The sequence below is a fragment of the Cottoperca gobio genome, chromosome 1 (assembly GCF_900634415.1).
Source record: "Cottoperca gobio chromosome 1, fCotGob3.1, whole genome shotgun sequence".
Taxonomy (NCBI): domain Eukaryota; kingdom Metazoa; phylum Chordata; class Actinopteri; order Perciformes; family Bovichtidae; genus Cottoperca; species Cottoperca gobio.
In genome coordinates this window covers 15,524,823-15,548,557 of record NC_041355.1, presented here as the reverse complement: position 1 = coordinate 15,548,557, position 23,735 = coordinate 15,524,823, and the positions used below count along the sequence as shown (strand labels likewise).

General features: G+C 38.7%; 1 protein-coding gene across 2 annotated transcripts; it reads right to left on the bottom strand.

Annotated features, from left to right (window-relative positions):
* Positions 1-1,886: 1,886 nt before the first annotated feature.
* Positions 1,887-22,632, bottom strand: tmod1 (tropomodulin 1). Of its 2 annotated transcripts, XM_029436909.1 has the most exons (12): positions 22,324-22,632; positions 17,781-17,859; positions 16,945-17,081; positions 13,567-13,723; positions 11,727-11,843; positions 10,322-10,411; positions 9,299-9,429; positions 8,746-8,853; positions 8,162-8,305; positions 7,541-7,685; positions 5,866-5,965; positions 1,887-3,991 (listed from the first exon to the last, which is right to left on the bottom strand). In XM_029436909.1, the coding sequence occupies exons 3-12, from the start codon at positions 17,065-17,067 to the stop codon at positions 3,973-3,975; spliced, it is 1,134 nt and encodes a 377-aa protein (XP_029292769.1). In that variant the 5' UTR covers positions 17,068-17,081; positions 17,781-17,859; positions 22,324-22,632; the 3' UTR covers positions 1,887-3,972. The 2 variants fall into 2 exon arrangements, with proteins under 2 accessions (XP_029292769.1, XP_029292777.1); XM_029436917.1 differs by lacking the exon at positions 5,866-5,965.
* Positions 22,633-23,735: the final 1,103 nt, after the last annotated feature.

The window sequence follows — 23,735 nt, the reverse complement described above, 5'->3', positions numbered from 1 at the left end:
GCCACAGGGGCCCATTGTTGATCTCATACTTTCAAAATGTGGCCCTGATAGTTTAAAACATTTACAAGAATGGTGTGATGAATGTGGTTTTCCGACAGGAGGGTCGTTAAGTACTGCACAGATACGGAAACTAGGCATGATCTCCAATGCTATTTTATTTCTGCTATTTCATACTATTTTATTTTTGCTATTTTATACTATTTTATTTTTGCTATTTTATACTATTTTATCTGCTATTTGTATAATGGTACTTCAGACTCATTTACATCAACACTGTGATTATTGTACTGAAAATGCTCTTATTCTGTCTAATCTTGTACTAATTGTTATGTTTTTGCTGTGAAGCACTTTGGGCTGCAATTCTTGTATGAAAGGTGCTATACAAATAAAGCTTATTATTATTATTATTATTATTATTATTATTATTATTATTATTATTATTATTATTATTATTATTATTATTATTATTATGCTATAAAGAAATGTCATAGAAAAGTTGTATTATAGTATGTCATAAGCATTTCATAAAGTCACAGTACTGTAACTTATTAAAAAAGGTCACAATAAAGTCCTAGTACAGTACGCCAATGTCATAAAAACGTCTTACTAGTAGGTCATAAAAAGTCATAGTATAGTATATAAAAAGATTATAATGAAAAAGGGTTATTGTATAGTAAGCCATAAAAACGTCAAAGTTTTGTATGTCATCAAAAAGTCATAGTATGGTATTTCATATAAATGTTTTTTTATTAATGAAGTACAAGTTTAGTACGTCATATTTATGTCATAGTCATATTTTAGTCTGTCATAAACAGAAACCATAAAAAAGTCAGAATATGTCATAAACAGTACTAATCTTATATCACTAATTCTTGAGAATTTGGATAAAACATGTCCCACTAAGGAAAGTGCTAATTCTGTTGAAAAGCAATCACATTTTCTCATTTAAAATAATCAGGGTTGATCATCTGAGGATCTTTTGCACAAATGTAACATTTCTTCTTATGTTTGTCTTTAATTTGATAAATTATATGATTATATGATAGCCCAACACCCAGAAAATCAGTTGTCCCCAGACAAGAGATTGTCATTTCAATTCGATAAAGAATTATTTAAAATGTATAATATATATACCAAATGAAAGAGTAGAGTCCAATATTTCTTTAAAACTAAAAGCAATGAATGTTCAAATATATTCACTTTATTTTATGGTTTTAAAAATGACAAAATCAGGAGGTTGCCCAGAAATATTGCTCGATTTCTGAGACCTTGTTCTATAAACACATACGTTTAGATTAATTAACAATAAATAAATAAATCAAATTTAAAACCCGTTTTATCCAAATTCTCAAGATTCAGTGGTATGTCATATAAATGTCATTGAAAAATCATAATATAGTATGTTTTAAAAATGTCATGAAAGTTGCCACATTACAGTATGTCATAATTAATCTCATAAAAGTGTCATAGTATTTTATTTTTTAAAAATCATTAAAAAAGTGATAGTATAATATATCATGAACAAATTACAAAAATGTAATAAACAAGTCATAGTATAGTAATAAAATATGTCATTCTGCAGGATAACCCCGCTCCACCTGGCTTCAAAAGTCAAAACTGATGAAAGAGATCAAATAAACTTTTTTTGGGTTGGTGCCTGGTGTTTGCTGATACAACTATTGTTCTTTATTACGAACAGCATGCAGCTGTACTTCCGTTAACAGAAGTGTAACACTATTATTGGTCTGTAGAGGGAAATACAGGGAGACATGAACAGTCTGAACTGATTTGGTGTATTTCTTCCATCTTGCCACAGAATGTCACTGTTGTCTATATAACGGAGTACATGTCCAACCAGATGCAATGAAAGTTCAAGAACAAAGACATTATTTTCAAGCTTTATTTATTTATTAAACAAAAATTCAACCAAAAAAGGTGAACTATCTAACAAAACACAGAGTCAAGCACTAAAATATCAGAAAAAACTAGACAGAAGAAAAGAACTGGACACACAAAGACTGTGAGCGGCAGGAGTCCACGTTCTCCTTTACCTTTAGCATTATGTCACTTACTGCTTAACAAATGTTTACATCCATAATTACCATTTGTTGAACAACACCCACAACACTGACAAGAAAGTAACAAAGCAGTGACATTAAATAACATTAAAAGGGTTCTCTAACCCTCAAACATGCTGTCAGTATCAGGTACAGTTGGGTCAGATTTACCTTCAAGTCTGCCACTTGTAGTTTACCCATTTTCTTTAAGCAGAAACATACAGACCCATTTAATCTTGAGTCATTAAAACGTAACAAGACTTTTTTCCGATGATTTTTACTGGAGCCGTTTTATTTTCAGACAGCAACATATTAGCTCTAGTTCCTGGTTACATAGCAGCTAACCCTCCTTTTTCTCATTGTGCTGTTCATTTGTTAAAGTGCTGCAAAATACACAGCAGAGTTCATCATTACCAGCATGTAGTTGGTAACAAGGACATGTATTCACAGACATGTTTTGCCCTTGATGAGAAGAACATTTCCATTGTGAACTCTTAGAGATCCAGCCGGTATCAGAGTGTAATACCATGTTTCAGATGTTCGGTGGTTGATTTAAATCCCGTCACACAGCTAACAAGCATTGTGAAACTGCAAAAATAGTCTGTTAACATTAGTTTCTTTTTATAAAATTGATGGGATTTGTGTAATCTGACAGGTGTAAAGACATTAGAGGTTTCCTGTTTATTTTTAACCACCCGTTACTGAAACCTGGATTGAGGCTTTTATGTGAAACCTGTAATAAACAGTACCAATCATTTTGTATTAAACCACACGTTTTAGCTCCAGCAAATAAAAATAAACACAATCAACAAACCAGACCTGGTTGAAAGTGTAACAGAAGTCCATTCAAATACTGTCTTTGGGTTATTATAGTCTGACTTACATAATGGATTGTAGACAATGAATTCTATAAAACAACACAGTGTTTGTAGGATATGTTACGGTGGGTACATAGAATATCTAATGTCAGTAAAGAAAACAGTTGCTATTCCCAGCTAGCAGGAATACCCTGCAGGGGCCACTAATATAAATGCTGGATAATATAACAATGTAAAGTGTAGTTAGAGTTTCATTTACAGAAACTTTCATTTTTCAGGTATTTTAATGGCTTCTGACTCTTTCCCAGGCCTGTCACAAATAAATATATTCTCTATAAAGCGACAAATCTCACAGTAGCCAGTATCTGTCCATTACTGAAGAATCTGTATAGCATCTGAGCACTGTGACTCACTGAAATATGTATGTTTGAATTTTTAAACCGGGTCAAAATCAAATATCACATTATCTGAGGTCTATCAAATTCATATGGGACATTAGCTTTGATGTATAATTTGCCGAAAATACCTTGTATGTCTACCCTGAGGCAACATCAGAAGCTTTTGGGAACAGTAATGGCAGCACAACTCATTTACAGCATATTAATAATAATTAGAATTCATTCAACTCATCAATAGAAATGATGTCCTGTCGCCTTTCAATGGGCCCTCATTAAAACCAGACCTCCAGCCTCCTTTATTAAGGAATCAAGACACTTGAGGAGATATTAAAGGATTCATGATTCGTACAAAAGAGCTACAGCAAATGTCCACGCCTGGAACCCAAGGCAAAACTTCAGAGCGCAAAGATAAACACACAATCTCACCTTGTGCATGCACTGAAAGCTCAGAAGGACACTGCTGATTAATCCCATTAGATCCTTTAATATCTACTAAAAAAAGAGTCTGGAAAGTAGAAAGAGTTCAGAGACAACATGGTGACATGGTGGGCGTTGTCTTCTGCCATCGTACGGCGCGATGTCGGAGAGGGTTACAGGACGGGGTTTGGAAAGATGGTCGTAGCCGAAGGGGAACAGAGGGTTGAGGGTAGCCCTGGTTTCTACACATTTGTCCGACACTTAGGGAAGATAGGTCCTCCCTCAAGCCTTCTCTTTCTTACTGTAGAGGAAGAGGAGAAAGAATGACAGATGAAGAAAAATGAGGTGAAAGGATGAGAGGTAGGAGGAACGAATGGAAATAAGGAGAAAGAGAAAGATAAGAAAAACAGAATGCAAGACGGTGGTTCATCATCATCCACAACAGAGAACAAAGTTGGCCAGCTTTTTTTTTACTTTAGATGAGCAAAGCAAAGAGGCAGAACGGGAGAGAAAGATTAAAGTTACAGCACAATGTCTCTAATGGCTTTAGCAAGAGCTAGCAGGAAGAAAAAACATCTGACAACGGACAGACATTGATAAGAGCAGGGCTGGGCCATCCCACTACACACCCGCGACAACAATGAGGTGAGGGCCCCCACTGACCCTTAGTTAGTGATCATCATTAGTTCATTTGTGGTAACTTGATTGAGCACAATTGTATTTAGCAAAATGCACCATGTAATGACTAAAAGGGCCAAAACTAAGTTAAAACTAGATTTTGACTTGTGAGTGTTATCGATAAATCGATACAGCACAACCAGAGAAATCGTCTTTTATTATTCTGAGCATTCTTCTTTCTCGTCAAAACCTGGTGGCTACATTACCCACAATGCAACTCAACCATCGACAGGTCAGTCAGAGATTTGGTGTTATGCTAGTAGTAACCAATGTAGCCTCAAGCAGTTAGCTGTAAGAGATGAGGAGCGGCTGCAGATGTCTGGTTCACTTCTTTCTAACTTAACACCTCCAGACTTATTTCATTTTCAAACTTGTAATTTTCACACCGAGCTGCTGCAAGTGACATCACTTGGCATTCTTCAGATTTGGCGCAGCTCTCTTTTGTGTCACAAAAGGCTTAATACAACTTTTTTCACATATGCCATAGTACTCCCTAAGATCTTTTAACAGAGTTTTGTATGCAAAATCAGCACACTTGCCCTTTAAGGCCCCTACCATTTCAGCTCATAGTCATTTAGTAGTGCGTAGTCTTAACAAATGCAATTTATTAAATGATCTCAAACTAATTGCCACACAGTGAAACTGAAGAATTCGGAGCCACTGAGGGTTTGGGGACACAGGGCAGTTTCACTCTTTTCTACAATCCAGCTTTGGATAAGAGCAGTTTGAAAGAGAAGAAGAGAGAGGACAGAAGTCGACGAAATGCCTCCAGACAATGCAGCCATAGTAGAAACAGCACATCAGGAGAAGGAATGATCAAATGAGTAAAAAGGCCAAAGATTAACATAAATAAAGTGGCCAAAGAATAGATTGTAGCACCGATTCATAAGAAGATCATGAAATCAGATTTCAAAGACAGAATGCTATTGTATGACAGAAGCAGAGGTCAATCCCCTCTTTTCTGCATTTTGCCTATTTTGGTTTATTATTAATCTGATCTGCAGTTTATTCTTCTTAATTTAAAAAGTACAAATTATTTTAGCCTTGCAAGAACTTTAATATTTCAGAGTCAAGTTTACTTACTATACAGTATTTTTTAAATATATATTCTACATGTCCCATTTCCCTATTTCTGGACCTTCCAGACTCCATCATTGTTGCTGCCTTGTTGGGCAGAGGTGCGTACACTTCTTTGGGAAATGTAAAGAAATTGTGGCAACACAAAAAAAAAATATTCGGACTATGGTGGAGCAACAACAACTAAATCTGGGAGACACTGTCAGTGGTCTCTGCAAACCAGAAAAGACGAAAAGAAGGAAAGTGACGACAGATGGTGTGGAGACGCAACAGAAACTCGGAGGAGTCTGACAGGGGGTGGCAGAGGCTTCAAGTGGTCTGGAAAAGAACCAGGTGATGTTGGCAGAAGAAAGGCTGAGCGGTCAAACTGTGCAGTGTGTGTGCTTCTTTCTTTGTCTCTCTCTCTCTTTTTTTTTTTACTTAGTCTTGGAATTGAACTTTTTCCCGAAGGCCCTCTCCAACTCAGGGACGGACAGAGTGAGGGTGAAGGAGCCGTCCGACTCGGACCTGACCACCCGAGCTTAAAGATGACGAGGGGAAGGAGAACGTTATGACAGGATTATGACACATAGACTTAACTTCAAGTGCTTCGTGACACAATGAGAGCCCATTAACCATATCCAAATCTAATTATAAATCTGAAGGTAATCACTTCACACTGGTTAATTTTAAAGAGCACTCACACACAAACTTAACAAGTACTCATTTTGGGAAACTCATAAGGACTTTCAGAGAGGAGTTGTCTCAACACTTTGGTAGAAAGACAACAAGTAAAAATAATTACCGTAATCATCTGTGCACATGTATAGCAAGAACCATTTCTTCCACCACTTTCATTTTGTTTTCTCTCTCATGCACTCTTTTCTTAGTACTGATGTCATAACTTAGGAAGCCACTGTTTTGATTGGCTGGTGCATTCTGGCCGTACTACTGAGTTACCGGCCGATGATATCACTCTGATGAAAGTAGAACCCAAGGAGATATAGTGAAGATAAAGTGTCAGCACTAACGCACATAACAACCAAGACTGCCAAATGCAATATTACTGAAAGATGGTGTACAAGTTACATAACTAACTTAAAGGGATAGTTTGGATTTTAGGGGTTGAATGAGGTACTTCATAGTCAGTGTATTACTACAGTAGATGGCAGTCGGCACAACCACAGTTTGAAGAAACATAAGAGTAGGGGCCTTTTAGCCACCTATCCAAAACAATTTGAGTGTATGCTATATTCTTCACCTTGCTGTCTGACAGCACTTTCCGAAGGGGAACTAAAGCTGTTATATCCTTCTATGCTCTCTATAAAGCCACCAGTCTCCATTGACAACATTTTTAATTTTAAGTCGTGTGACTTTGGTGTTTTAAAGGGTTAGTTCGGATTCACCAAAGTCACACAATACCACAGTGGCAGACCAGCACCTTCCGTGTTCTGCGTGGTAAAATTACTATTTTTTTAGGCGGCTGTGGCTCAGGAGGTAGCGTGACGGAAGGTTGGGGGATCGATCCCCAGCACCTGCGGACAACATGTCAAAGTGTCCTTGGGCAAAGATACTGAACCCCACATTGCTCCCGATGGCCTGGCCAAAGGTGTGTGAGTGTGTTAATGTTTATCACTCCTGATGAGCATGTGACATGTTTTATGCTTTGTGCTTTATGAATGCAGTCCATTTACCATTTTTGTCAATGGAGTCTGGTGGCTTTAAAGAGAGTAAAGTTGCAAAGGTGAAAATATTCGAAATATATTTTAGGTGGCTAAAATACGCTTTGCTGATGCCCCCGTCAGTACCAGCTTCCATGCTGGTACTCCCTTCTGCCACGTACTGTAGGTCATTCAATGACTGGATAAGTACCTCATACATCCCAACTTCAAAAACATCCGAACTATCCCTTTAAAGCACTGTGAGTTGAATCAGTCATATAATACAATATGTACTAAAACATTTTATCAGTTTAATTCCAGTTCATGAACCTTTGTCACATTCCCTATTCAGTTTCTCAGAGCAGGCATAACATGAGCGTGTGTGTGTGTGTGTGTGTGTGTGTGTGTGTGTGTGTGTGTGTGTGTGTGTGTGTGTGTGTGTGTCTCTAACCCACCCAGGTCGTTGTTGTTCATCATGGCATTGGAGCCTCGGAGGCGCGGGCCCTGCTGGGTGAAATGATATCCAAACTTCAACAGCGTGTTGTTTTTCTCCAGCATGCTGGCTATCTCCATCTCCACCTTGTTGCCTAATGGCTGGCTCTGGGAAGCGCGGGGAGAAGTGGAGGAAGAGATACAAGAAGTAGATGTATAAAGATGAATTAAAAGCGGGTAAAAGAAAGGGATTTGTGGTTGCAAAATGGAAAACGTTAGGTGAATAGGCTGGATTGAAGAAAAAAAACATGAAGAGAAGTATACAAAATAACTGCCATCCTCTCAATGCCAATTTCGGTTTTATATCATTTCAATCAATTCATTCAGTCAGTCAATGGAGCCAAACGGCAAAGGAAGCAAATATCATGAACTAATGAGTGAGCGTGAGTCACAGATGCACAACTATGCAGTATGACACATGACAATGAAATCAGAGAGCTTAAGACTGAAGTGGCAAAGAGGATCTGTGTACACTACCTGACACACACATACACACTCACAGTTTTATGCATGGTAAGTGTGTATGAGTCTACATCTATCTATGCAAGTGGGTTGTGAGTGAGCCTATTTATGTGTGTTGGTACCTGATTGTCTATCTTGAGCTCTTGTAGTGTGGTGTTATTCTGCAGTGAACCTATGAGGAACAGGATTCCAGTCCCTGTAATGAAGTTGGACTCAACGTTCAGGCTTTTCAGCGTCGTGTTCACCTTCAACATCTCTGCCAGGGCCTGAGGACACACACAGCACATACTGTATCTTACTTCACACATTGCTTTGCAAACATTTTTGCTCTTTGTTCTTATGTATGGTTGCCAAAATGAGGTATATATCAACATAACATGTCTTATTAGATAGTACAATAAGTGGTAGACGGATGACATGCAGTTATTAGGAAGATATTAAGCACATATAATATAGTTTTGGTTTTCATTAGTGCCATTATCACAATAACAGAGGCAAAAAACAGACAGGAAAAGAGACATTGTTTAGCCATAAAAGAGGATTTACATGTAAATAAAGAGTTACGGATAAAAGTTTAAAGACAGAGGTGTTAACAGTAGAATGATACTATAACTTGGTTGGCCTGGATTTCAGAGACATGGAGCAATAAAGCAGGTAAAATGGATTATGTGCAGCATGTTGTGTTAAATGTTACAGTTGTACTTACAAATGCTACAGGGTCGTTACTCCTGGTTCCTACGATACTAAACCTCTCCACCACAGTGTTCTTCATCAGAGCCTCAGCGTATGCCTTCAGAGTCTTGATGGGGATGTTCTGGGTAAAAACACAAACATTACAGCTCATTACTTATTTATTCTCATAAAATGGATTTTGTGGAATAAAAAAAGGTAATTCACATTAAAAAAACTACATTTTTCTTTCTTTCTTCATTTATTATTTTATTTAAACATATTTATTTCTTACAAAGTAGGTTTTTGTATTCAATCTGCAAAATGTGAATGTAAAAACTAAATTATGTGCATAAAGGTCTCTTTGGGCTTTTTTTGGAACATAATCAAACATGATAAGTTTTGTGTGACTAAGGTACGTTTACTTCAGCAGTAAGTACTAGAAAATACCATCAGGGACAGACAACTATAAACAAAAGAGGAACAGATGTCTCATATGTGACTTACAACTTAATGAAATCAAAATTGGACTTTGTTGTTTTTGAGTTTGAAGATACAGATTAATCTCACATTCTCACACACATACACACCTTGATGTTGTTGAGGTTGACCTCCACCAGGTCAGGGTCGTTCCTCTTCATTCTCAACAGGGTGTCTTCAACATCAGTGGAGTTGGGCTCTTCATCGGGGACTGGTTTATACTGGGTGCACTGGATCACACCTAGAACACATTCACATAGTAGGAGGCTGTTGATTAAACAAGTCTTACTATGGGAACATGTTTGTAGCCCTTTTATCTGGACAGCTGATGTTAACTTATCATCAGCTAACATGCCAGTTTTTATCATTCTATCCTGTCCATGAAGATATCAGACCTCAATAGTATTTATGTGAAATAATGCTTTAACAGTAAGAAGAAAAATAAATTCAAACACTTTTTTATGTGCTATGTATTGGTACTAACAAACAGAGCAACTGACTCAGAAGTTTATAGCTGCCTCTTTTTATGAGAGCCGGTCATATTTGGAAGTGAGATGCTCGGCCTCTGCCTCTGTTTAGAGCTGGAGGAGAATCTATAGGATGAGCCGCCATGCAAGATAAACACGGACTCATTAACATGTGATGTGTGTGTCTCTCTGTGTGTGAAGTAATATCAGAATACCATAGTTTACACTAGTAGTGCAAGGTGAAGGGTAAACAGATGAATCATCAGTTATTCTTGGAGGAGCTATGTTTTAGGAATGTAGAGTCTGTAGACACTTAGTTTTATCTATTGAATTACTTAATTTTAAGCCGTGTAACTATATCTGTGCATGCATGCAGTGCAAAACAAAAATACTGAGCCGGTCATCTTTGGTAAAATAAACCAACATTCTCCCAACATGAGATCATTTTTACTTTAAGTACATTTTTATTGAATGAAGTAATTTTTCTCTTCAAACTAGTCGAGTGATCTGCTTTATTTTAGGATACTTTTACTCATTTCCTGCAGCAAATGCATCTGTGGTTGAACCAAGTGAGGACAGCTCGTGCACCTGGAAGATTTCAACAATCAAAACACTCAGTTACATAAGTTTTAGTGCATGTGTGGGAGCGTGTGTGTCTTAACGTACTGTTGAGGCCTTGCTTGTTGACTATGTTGCTGCTGGCCAGGGCTTCATAGTACTGCTGGTTACTCATCAGGGTGTGCATACCCAGTATGGCTGGAACACAGTAAGAAGACTGAGTGAGGCTGGTGAGGTTGGAAAGAATGGAGAGAGAGAGAGAGAAGAGAGAGAGAGAGAGAGAGAGAGAGAGAGAGAGAGAGAGAGAGAGAGAGATAGAGATAGAGAGAGAGAGAGAGAGAGAGAGAGAGAGAGAGAGAGAGAGAGAGAGAGAGAGAGACAGTCTATTTTATCACTGAGGCTGAGAGCACGAGAACAGAACACCTTTGAAAAACAGTTAGGGAACACACGCTACCAAGCTGTAAAAGTGCATTCAGACTCCAAACTCCAGAGACCTGTTGTGCTCCTAAAATATTCCGGCGGCAGTATCGTTTGATGATAAATTTGTGTCATGCTAATGCAGGTAGTAGACTCTGGTAGTGACTGAAACTAAATGTGTTGCATATTGCAATATATCCCTCTCACAGAGAGATTTAATGTAGTGTTTACAGTTATGATCTTTCAACTTATCACAAGTGAGCTAAAGATGATGGCCTTCTACTGATAATTAAATATATAAAGCAAACTGTAATTTACTGGAATAAAATACTTGTCAATACTTGTTGTTAAAAGATACTATTTTAGAGACAGAGTTCAGCAAATTTCAATAGTTAACGAGACCTCTGTGTGCTTAAACGCAGTGTGTGAAACATGAAGTGATCCCTCTTGATTACTCTTTAACTGTGTTTAAGGTCATTATTTTGTACATGCAGCACGGACATGACAAGAGGAGCAGAATCGTTTCATGCATCGTGTGCAGTCTAGATACCCCGGATGGTGAAACAGAGATATCCAGCAGGGATGGAGGAGGTGGAGGGATGAAGGGGAAGGGTGGAGGGAAGATGGAAGAGAGCGCTGGTGAAAATGGAGAAGATTTGGTTTAAAGAAAAGTAAATGAATGAGGGGAAAATGAGGCCACTGATTAGTGAGAGAAGATCAAGATGAAGAGTAATCACATTCAACAGATCAGATCCAGACTATGAATAGCATTCATTCATGTTGTATGTGTGTGGGTAAGTTTGTTTGTTTTTTAAATAATATTAACACATGAAAAACAGATGAAACAATACAAAATTCTGGATGAAAATCGGATTTAATTCTCCTATTTTTTCTCTTCACTCTCTATACTTGGAAGTATGTTACAAACTGCCTTCCCCACGAGGACTCTTGTGTCTTGGTAAAGTAGGAAATAGAGCACATTTATGATGAAGCACAGAAAACGTGTATATTTGGTGAAAAATAAGAGAAAGAATATACGCCTAAGCATATAGTACATGTGACTGTGAGGAGATGTGAGTGGGTGTGGTTATGTTACCTGCGATATCACAGAGCTCAGCATCAGATGCACTAGCCAGGGCTTCTTCTAGCTCCGGCTCCAGGGTCACATTCTCCATGATGGGGTCCACATGCTTTTTAGGCACAAAGGCTTTCCCTACAACAAGGGAACAAGTGTGTTTTGGGCACACGTGACTAATGTTTTTTTAATATATTTCATTACATTTTAAGAAACAAAACAGTAGTCCCATGTGCCCAAAGACTAAATATAACTAAATAATATAGTAAATATAGTATAATAAGAAAATCTAAGAACTCATTACAAGTTGAAAATCAAAGATGAAAGACATTTAATAAACACAATGTTAGCATTTTTCCTCATTTAAAAAAAATCCTGACTATGACTATAAAAGTGGGATTTTTCATGTGCTCTAAAAATGTCAAAGTTGTACTATTAGATACGTGCCCAAAGTATGTCTGTACCAGATTTAGACATTAAACTAATCAGAACAAATGTTAAATACTAAATATAGTCTTTGGGTTCAAATGGGTTAAACGTCACGCTAAGGTGAAGGATCACACAGGGATCTCTGACCAGCTCTCTTACTGAAATGAATAACCCTTCATCACGTCACTACTGGCTGTCTCGGTCTAACTGCCTGAAAAGATTTGTGTCTTTACTGACAAGTCTGCTATGTCTGTGTCTGTGTGGTCAGCTCCTCGAGTTTCAGCCAGACATTTTTTGACCCCCACATGAACACAGTGGTGAAATGTTCCCCAGAACGCTTAGCAGCTTTTTTTAAAGTCACCTGTGTCTTCCCTCTGCCCCAATCATACCACTGCACCCTTCCACACTGTTAAAGGTTGTGACAGGTAAAAATCAACCTCTTTCTAGCCCAGCTATGGAGCAACCTGTAGTGGGCTTTGTCTCAGTGTGAACAGAAGGGGAGTGGTAAAAAGTGATGACAGACAGCTTGGAACAGTCGCTCCACTCTGCTCACATGCTCTGGTTTGCAGCTGACAGGGTGTTCCACAAGAAGACCCTAACTGTAGTTGTTGAGGGAGGGGAGTTACTCTTTCATTTCCCCCACCTGCGGTTCTACAGCTGGTCTGTAAAAAGGAAATTGAAATGCACTGTATTTTAAATCGGTCAAGTACTGAAGTGCACTAAAGCAACAACACCAGCAGAGAAGAACAGGGTGAAAGTGTGCGGTGTGTTCAAGTGCGACTTTTTAGCCAAGACACGAGGCATGAGGTGACGTGACCGTCTGCTCCGTCGTCGCTAGTTCTTTGATGTCGGTTTTAGTGCCTTAAGGGAATCAAAAGAAGTGTACTTCTACCCATGGATACCTGATATGTCCATGCCAGACCTTTGGATTTAGGGATTTGCGAGAAACCTTTTAAGGTTTGCGGCTTAGTTTAAGTCATGATTAATTTGAGAGTTAATCTGAATCTTCTGCAAAGTTGAGGATAATATCCACCCTCCCCTCAGCTCACATCCTTCGATAACTCAGTTATCTCTAATATTTAGGGAAACCGAACAGTGTTGACATCCAGTGTTCTTGTCATCTTTTCACTTGATAAAAACTGGAGCTGGGTTTCAACCCACAGTTCCCAGGAATTGTAGTCCTCAGAACTACCTTTTAAAAAAGGAACTAAAAGGTTCCTTTAGCCCATTTTGTCTGCTTTTCCACTGCGGTCTAAAGACCCCAGAAGATAATGAAAATGTGTCCGCTGACGTATGAAAAAGAGACGTCTATTTTACTAGTGACTATTACAGATAGGGGCTCCGCCACCTCTCAAAATAGTTTCTAGTTCTAGGGTAACATTCCTGCGGTAAAAAGGGGGCTTAGGTTTACTATGAGGAAACTAGTATGTACCTCTCTTCTCCCCTGTGAAGGGCACCAGGTCTTCTTTGTCAGGATGCTCTTTGGCCTGTTTCTCCAGATGGGCCAGCAGGTTGTCTCTCTGAAAGTTTCCTGTCGGAGATTTCTTGGTCTGGTCCTTCTGACGCATCCCAGCTGGCAACAACGCATTCTAGACAAGCATGAGAATTTACATCAGCTAAAGGACTGGCACTGGATATTAGAAAATCTGAATTTGTCTAACTTCTTTCTTGCTATCACAGTAGTTAAGTCCAGTAATATCTTGCAACATCAGTGCAGAACAATGAAGAACAAATGACTCCAAGATTTCTTCCTAGCTACAGTAATACTTCTGAATAAAACACTAATCTCCATTACATATCTTCCAGGCACCGGTGGCACCATTGACTGCACTCTTCTTGAGCAGCAATCCAGTCGGGGACGAGGAACAAATCCTTCTTACATGGTTTGTGTTGAATAGATGTCAGAGTAAATCTTCAATTTTGAGTATTTTTTAGGAGGGAGACAACAACAATAAGATAAAGGTATCACAGTATTAAAGCAAAGTGAGATGGATCTAGAGATGGTGGAACAGTATCTTTGCTCTGGTTAATGTAACGCTCACATCAGTCCCTATCTCTACTGCAGCCCAACATAGTACCAAGACATTTCCCAGAGCATTGCTGCTCACCACGTTATTTTCAACCTGTAGCAACATTCAAAACCAAGCTCTTACAAGTGCTACTTATAGCTTCATATCTTATCTGTCCTCTCAGCACTCATGACTGTCTCTCTCACCCTCTCAGCCTTTTTCCTCCACCAGCTAGCAATTATATAAAACATTTTCAGACCAGTTGATTATTAAAAAGTTAAATAAATATCTAATTTTTTTCTCAGTTTCTCACATACTGTCTATCCAGTAGTGGTCCGGAAATGTTCACCTGACAGTATTATTTATAGTAAAGCTGGATGTATATCCCACCGTCACTGCAAAGCTTTTAATGTCACATGTTATATCAGATGTAGATAAAAGACACACTCCCAGTCTGCTATTTTTACCAGCATAAGACTCTGTCTTTCTCTCCTGTCACTTCTTATTGTACTTTCCTGTGTCTTTTCCCCCTGCCTCATTTGGTGTCTATCTCTCCCTCCTCCTCTCAGCAGCCACAGCAGTCATCTATGAGCACATGAAGATAACATGCGCACACAAGACATAGGGGCTAACTTGTACGATATGTGAGATGGTAAAAAGTGACGCACTTTCCCTTTTAAACTTTCAACAACAAATTTCTTGGCTACTCGGTAGCAGCAGAACCAAGCTGTTAACATAGCATTGGCATATTATCACCTTGACAAGTTCACATGGCAAACAGCTGATATTTACACATCCAGCAGCTACAAAGCAACATTAGCATTTATTTGGAGTAGTGTTTTCTGGCCACCTAATGAATGTAGGTCCAAGATTCACTCTTCTTTGAGCTCTGTTGTTGGTGTCCACCAACTCTTCACTAACCTGTTTGGCTCTTTAGTTGCTAAATGCTCCAATATGGTCACCAGCTAGTTGCTAACTTTGTCAGTTAGCCGTTTGGTGCTGCGCAGGTATTGTAGCCTACAGTGTGTCTACTAGAGCTCTTTTTGCATAAAATATCTGCCTTGAGTTGAGACCGAACCAGTAAATAACAGTATGAATCAAGAGCTCTTGTAATGCGTCATTGTATGACTGTATGTACAAAAACACAAAATGTTCTCTAGATGATTGACAATAAATGTATTTTTCTACAATCACAGTACAGCTGGCAGACATGTTGTTTTTTTGTCCAACATTTTCAATGGCTTACTAGAACTGATGTGGGAAGTCTTGCTGGGAAGGTTACAGAAAGTTTCAAAGCAAATGGGCACTTCACTGTTGTGAAACGGGTTACCCTCATAAACAGGCACAAACAAGGTAAGCACGCACACACTGCCTCTCACTAGTTACGTCATGAAGTCCCTCCGGTCACTCACGCCTGGCATCAGTCTCGCTCACACTCACACTCACACACACACACACACACACACACACACACACACACACACACACACAGTCATCCCCTTGGCATTGAGGGGAAATCCAGCCTCTTTATGAGCAGTTAGACATTCATCACAAAGCTATTACAGCTGCTGTCACCATCTCGACCCATGATACATCACTGAGCGTACGAAGCGGGTGGTGGTGGTGGTGCAACATCAGTTATACTCAAGTATAACTGATGTTGCACGTACTGTAGCATAAAACATGATACACCACCCTGCTTCCACAGACTGCATTTAATGCTAATAGAGAAATAATGTAAATGATGCAGATATGTATATGAATGAAACTCTGACTATATAACTACAGCAAAGCTAGCATCATTACAAAATCAGTAGTATAAAAGGTATTTTCTAGAATGTATCTCTGTTTCGCTTCAGCCTTAATAACCAACACTGTTTCCTATACTTTCTCACTCATTCCTTTGACGAATGGTTATTTTCATTATGGATGAATAGATCATTTTCTCGATAAAAAATGTCCAACAATAGCACCAAAAAAAGCTAATTACCAGTCTGCACATCAAAAGATGACATGTTCATATTCATCTTTTTGTTTTATCTGACCAACTGTCCAAAACTAAATGCCTTCAATTTACAATGATGTAAAACAGCCTCATATCTGAGAAGCTGGAACCACCAATGTTTGGCTATTTTTCTTTGCATTGAATGTAGTTTAGACAAAACCAGCCAATCCAAATGATCTATTAACAGGCAGTCAGTGGGCGGTGTTATTGCACAATGTGACCATCAGGCAGAATAGAGTTTATATCTTCTGACCAAACTAGTGTGAAATGCATAATAATTAGTTTAAAACTGACCCATTGATCCAGTTACTTGGATGTAACATGTCTCTCAATGTTTTACCTATTTTTAGCATAGATTAACTATATTGTTTTAACCAAAGACTGTTGGTCATCACAGCTATGTGATTACAGTCATTTATAGAATATAAACCTCATTCTGCCTCATGGTCACATTGTGCAGTAACACTGACTGCCTGTTAAAACACTTTGGATTGGCTGGTTTTGTCTTCAAAGCACAGTGCATCAGCCACCACTGTACTAATACTGTGTTACATTATTTACATTACATTACTCATAGTAAGTTCAAGAGCATTACACTGTTTTGCACTTGTTTGACTGGCTAAAACAGAAATTAGCCAACAGTATTTCCAATGAAAACACAAGGACATGTAGTTATAGCAATATACAGCGTAGTGCCGTATATTACATCAGGGCTCTCTGTTAAGCCTGTGTGATCCCATAACTGTCCTCTGACACCAACAAACTCCTTCTTATGGTCTTTATATTATAAACTTACATCAGGATCCAGCTCCTCTAATTCATCCTCTAACCGCTGCAGCTCTTCCTCTGACAGTTTCTTCAGCAGCTCGTCCTCGTCTATGTCCCTGTACTTATCCATCTCCTTCTTCAACACCGACATGATGGACAGCACACCTGGGATCATATCCACCGTCACTTCAACATGACATGCATACAAACTCTTTACAAAAAAGCGTATACATTAAATGTTGGTTAGATTTCTAAGAAGATTAATGACATTAAATATCCACAATATCGACTAGTACGGAATTATTTCATCACATAAAATAAACATTTGGATTTTTGTGTTAGGGTTAAGACTTTCTTCTGATTTCTGGCAATGACATGAATCTTACACTTAAATGTATTTAAAATTGCTTGAAGTGATACAATTAAAGCAAACTTTTACTTCAAACATCGTCATCTGTCGTCTTGTATTTTCTTTGCAATGTTTAGATTTCTGAGATATGTCTGCGATGTGAGGTTCAGTGCTGCCAGGGTAAATATATACTGCACAAATACACAAGGGGATGTGGGAGGTATTCCCTCACCTCAATCACCCCTCCAAACGAGAAATACAAAATGTAGGAGATCAGGAGCCTGCAAGGACCCTGGGACTTTGAGAATTTTTTTTAATAAAATTCTATATATATATATATATATATATATATATATATATATACTGTATATCTGTGGATAGAAACAGCACTTATAACAGTAATGGTAAATTAGCATAGTGTTAGAGCAAAGCAAAGCTGACTGTGATGGTCACTTGCCAAAGGAAAAAATCACTTTGGCAAGTGTCACAAAAAAAAAAAACTTAATTGTACTTACCTCAATGACCCCCAGCTCAGGGGTAAAATTACAGCAAAGGCAGCCAAGTGCACGTAGCACTCCTGGGAAAGAGAGAGACCTGGAAGCGGAGGAAGCACAGAGTGAAGAGACATTAATTGCTCTCAAAATTAGAAAGCAATAGATACACTAAGTCATCTATGGGGAAATATATCAAGCATCATATTCCACTGCTTGCAGTCCTTTTTCATTTTTAATGTCTTCATTTATTCCTAAAGTAACTGACACAGGAAGCTACAGAAGCCTGGGAAAGAAAAGTCCTTTTTTAAACTGCTTTTCATTTTTAATGCCGTGTCGTAAAAACTGTTTAGCAGTTTACAGAAGCTCCTCATTGAGACACCATGTCTGACATGTCTTACAGGCCAACTGCTGCTGTTTTTACTGCAGATGCACTCAAGATTTTCTTCTTTTCTACACATTCTTCTATTATTTAAATGAAGCCTTTGGCTACCTAGGAAAGAGTTCAAGTACCAGGTTTACTGATTAGACAATTTATGTAATTTTGACGTCAGCGGATTTGTTTGCTGGATTTCTTCAGGGTAGCTGGTTTGTTTGTCTGTTTGTCAGCAGGATGGCAGAAACATTACTAGCCCAATTTTCATGAAACCTGGCGGGAAGGGTGTAGCATGGGTCAAGAAGAACCAAATCACGGGCCAGAAAAATGGATTCCTTTCCACTATCGTTAACATTGTGAGATAGGGCATTTGGCCTTGGCGGAGGTCTGCGCTCTCCGATTTCCCTTCTAGTTTACCGACCGTGTTCTCGTTGTAATATTAGCCTAGTAGTCATTTTGAAAAGTGATCGTAGGAGAGAGAGACTGTTCCGACTGTGTGATTGGTTGGGAGTTGGCGAATCTAATGGGTAATGTAGAAGGTGTTATAAAAATGTTTAACAAGAAAAATAGACTTAAATCATCTGAAGGTTAGCCACTTAAGATAACCAGGCTGTCATATATGAATCAGCTGTTATCAACGACATATGGATAGGTGACTAACTGAAGAAGAAAAACATTCATTAAACCTAGTTCAAATACAGACTGCTAAAGTGTGACTTGCTGCAGCAGCTTAAGTATATGAACAAGTCCCTTTCGTTTACACCTGTTCACTTGTCTAAACTCCAAACGGACACTATTTCCTCACATAATTATATCCTGTTGCTGACCCCTCTGCCATGAATCACTGTCACAAGTCAACCCCGGATAAACCAAATATCTTGTCCGTAAAAGTGTTTTTCTCTTTCTTTCCATGTCGGCCGACAGTGTGGACAGATTGGAGATCTGTTTTCTTCTCTCTCCCTCTCTTCCTTTCAGTCTTGGCTGTGGGACCAGATGACAGATGACTGATGATGGATGAGCTGCAGCGGAACATTTGTGGGTCACAGCACCAAGCACTCGGCACATGTGCCGTCTCTAAGCCCTGGTCCCTTAAAACTATGGGTCAGGGTTTTAAATGTGTTGCGAGCTGCTGCGGATGGATGTTCACATGACAACACTAATAATAACTATACTGAGCCTGCATCAAAGCATGAAAATGTTCTCAAATTAGGAAGAAAGCGTTGAGATGTAGCTTAAAAACCCGAGCTAAGTGCAGAAAGGATTGCATTCAAGGAGTGCAAACTTTTCTTTTTGATCTTAAGTATGACAGCAAGTGTGTTTTGGCTAACCTCCTAACAGGTGGAGTCAAGCGTGCAGTTTCTTTGTTCTGCTTTCTCTAAGCTCCACGACAAGACAAGTTTCCAAAACCAAAGATGAAGAACTGGGCTGAACTCCAAATAACGCTGCAAGTCTGCTGGAAGAGGGCGACCTGCTCTGATGATATCAAACAGACCCGTGCCTGTATTTATAACGTTTCTACAAGCTGCTTCATTGGAGGACATTAACTGGGCAGAGAGGAAAGACAATTAAAATTGACCTGAGCCAGAATGTACCCTGTAAAGTCATAAACCCTTGACCTCTAAACCTGTCCAGTCCTCAAACCTCCTAGAATAGCAGCACTGATACAGGATCATTAATCAAATCAGATGTGGGTGAAACCTTTAAATTGATGTTAAATGGCGACTGGTCTCATAAGCACAGCCTTCGTCACTGTAATAATTAAAGAGCTCACAACTGAAATATCTGTTTTACACAATTCAGCTAATCATGTAACAAAGTGCTATGATGCTGTGCTTTAACTGCAATTTCTTTGTAAATCTTTCAGCTTGATTTTAAACATAAACTCTGCTCCAAGTTTTTCAGCTGTAAAATACACATAAATCTCTGTAAAACTCACACACACTCTGAGAGGCCAACAACTCTTACAGCCAATAAATCAGCACATAAAACACAGTGAGAGCACAGCAGTGGACTTTTAGATGCTTCAGCAGACGACTTCCTGCTTAATGTCGTCGAACAGCTTACACCGTCATAAAAAAAATCACATGCACAGTAAGTGGCGTGTGAATACTTCACTTACAACTTCTTTAGTTTGAGAAGTTTAAGATCTATTGCTGTCATCTGTAAGCTTGTGTCAAAGTGAGGATAACATCGGAGCTTGAACTAGGAGGCAGTACCCTTCACACATTTGTACATATTTTAATAAGGAAGTCTTTTATAGACACTGATATAAACATACTCAATGCTACAAACTCCAGATCCCTCTAGGTTTCAAAAAAGAAATGAAAGAAAATAACAATTAGTTGACTAATTGATAAGTCGAGCGACAGAAAAATAATCAACTATTTTTAATATTTGATTCATCGTGGAAGTAAATTGTGTTTTCAGCCTCTAAAATATGGAGATTTCCTGCATTTCTCTTTAAAATCATATTAAACTAAATATCTTTGGGTTTTGAATGATTAAACAAGACATTTAAAGACATCACCATGGACTGTTAGAAACTGGGATGGTCTTTTGTCACCATTTTCCAACATTTTATAGACCAAATAATTTGCAGATTAATTAATCATGTAAATTAGATAGAGGTTGTAATTCACAAATTTAACTCCAAAACATTTCAAAAGTCTAACCAGATGCTAACTGCAGGTTTGAAGGCGTCGAGTGCTAACAAAAAATAACAATATTCCCACAGGGATAAGTTGTATATTTACAGACTTCATCATGCTTTATGCCATTTATCTTCTGTGGTATAATAATGAAAGCGTTGTGGTGACATTTGTATGGTGTCCGTCTAAACTTTTTTGCAGGATTGCAGTTGTTAGTATGGTCTCTGAAATGGTCCAGCAGAAAACAGCTGAGAGGCAACTGGTCAGCTTTCCTCGGAGAGAGTGCGTGCGTGCGTGCGTGCGTAACAAGGGTGTCCACTTACATTGTGGTGAGCATTGATGCAATGCATAGATGCTTACCAAAATAGATTAGACAACAGAAAGTTGATTTTTCATGTAAAGTTGTTTGCGTTGATTCTACAGTTATATATGAAGTTGAGATAACAGTGGAGAGAGTGAAAGACTGTCATTTTTTTATATTCTCTCATTCAACCAACTTTTAGAGGAAATTAAACCAGTCTCCACTTTGGAGACCAGTATTGAGTCGTATATCATGTATATAATGAGGGGCCTGAGGTCTGGCCATTTGTGCATTCTGCAGAGGTCAAAAAGTCATGTGTGTCACTTCTCTAATTAGAGTGTTGTTTCAAGATAGCTGCAGCGATGATACTAATCCAAGAGAAGAACAGACTCGTGAGTGCATGTTTGCATGTTTCAGATGGTAAAACACTGTGCAACAATGGGTTCATGACAAAAAGTGAGAAACCTGCAGAGAGGTGACTAAAGATGCAGTTTCACCACAGTGAACAACAAGACTATGCACAGCTATGCTAAACAAAACTAAGAGGAAAACCGTCATTTACCAAGTAACAAAAGGTCACAAGGCTCCATTTACTCTACATCGATGTATGTAGGTCACAGAGGAACTGACATCCAACATGTCAGCAGACAACTGTTGCATCTCATAGCAGTTGTTAAAACTGTAATACTCATTATGCAGGGTGGTTTTACATTGATACAGATTTTATTTTTTGTTGTAGTGATTTTAAATCTCACTAACGTTTTACAAAGAGGTTAAGAGGGAACACAAGCCTTATGAAGTACATGGAGAATAATTATTACACATTTGCCAATTGTATCACTGGCATCAAATTAGTCACAACAGAACATTTCACAAATTGTCTTGCATCAAGGACCCTCAAGTAGCTACTGTATATGATAAAGACTGCATTAGAATCCTCATCTGTGCAGGCCTTTGGTGTTAGGACTTGCTGAGTGCCATTACTTCAAGAGGGAAGCCGACTACAGCCAATAAGACATTCTCCAACAGGAAGGAAAATACTAACAGTGAAATAAAGAAAGACTATTCCTCCGTGTTACAGGAGAAGACCCTTAATTCTCAATGACCTCATGGAAACTGATTTCACTCTCAAAGTCATGTTTTTAAGTGTTGTCCTGTACGTTATTCTAACCGTGATATTGTGAACTTCACTAATTTGACTGTTTTACAGCGTGCAGTATATTTTTTGCATTTATTCCGTACCTCCTCCAGCGCTATTTATAGCCGGACAGTCCCGCTGGGTGACAGCAACGAATACTTTGACCAGATATGGTTTCCTTCAGAGCCGGCTGGAGTCGCACTGCGCGGTCCGCTCTGCTGCAGGCGCACAACCCGGGAATCCGCAAAAAACTCCCAACTAGAAGAAACCGTCCATGGCCCGCAGATAATCCTGAATGCAGCAGATTTCACAGCTTGCTCACAAAGTTTCCTCCCCCGTCCCTGGTCGTCTCTCGGCGGGTTTACGGAGGCTGAATCTCATCTCCCGTAAAGGGCAAAGTAAACTTAAGGGGAGAGATCCTCCTCCTCCTCCCCCTCCTCCCCCCAACACGGCTGCCCTGTCACTCCAGTGATGTCATGAAGTGGAACTGAGCCCATTGCCAGAAACATTTCTCCACCATTCAATAAATGATAAAGTAAAATGCGTACAAACCTGCTTCCAAATGTAAGTTTGACCCACTCAAGCTTGTTATGTTATGTTGCAAATTGTCTCATGGCAAACGGAGGATCTTAAATGCAGAAAGAAAGTCCTTCCTAAAAACTCATACACGAGTAAAGGTAGTGAACATTTTCAAATGATTTGCTCTCTAGTGGAGAGTTAGCATTAGGTCACAAGATTGATACTTTCATTAGATATCAAGTTTCAGCAAGTTAGCTTAGCTTAGCACAAAGACACAAGCGGCATGCTAGCGGTTTCCGTTTGCAGACTTTGTGCTAAGCTAAGCTAACAGACTGCTGGCTGTGGCCTTTTATTTAAGGAAGGATGTGAGACTGGTATCAATATTATATATGCATATTATGGACACCATTATTTAATATAAAAGTAAACAAGTTGTATACTGTAAAGTGCTACATTATAGCATACGAGTGGACTTCCCAAGACACTACTGAACTTAAAAGTTAGACGACTCGTTCGGCAGAAGAATGACAGACTTTTGTTATAAATTACATTATTACATGACAAGGGGCCCCATGTAGATGCTACTTTATGTAAGAGGTCACAAGCCACAATTTTTATTTTATTAGCTTATACTGTTTTACTTAACGTAGTTTTTTTTTTTTAATGGAAAATTGTAATATGAAAAGTTACCAGTAACTACAGCCGTCGAATAAATGTAGGGGAAAAGTACAATATTTTCCTTTTGAAAATGTAGTTTAGTAGAAGAGAAAAATAGTGTTAAATGGAAATACTCAAGTTAAATACAAGCAGCTCAAACTGTACATAAGTACAGTGCTCAAGTAAATCTAGTTATTGTCCTTCACTGGTGAAATGACACACAGACGTATCAGCTCTTCAGCCATTAACCATGTTCATGCTGCAGCCCACATCTTAACCACACATTTGGAAAGTAATTTATGCAGCAAATATGACCATATGTCTGTGTTCAAGAATCTAC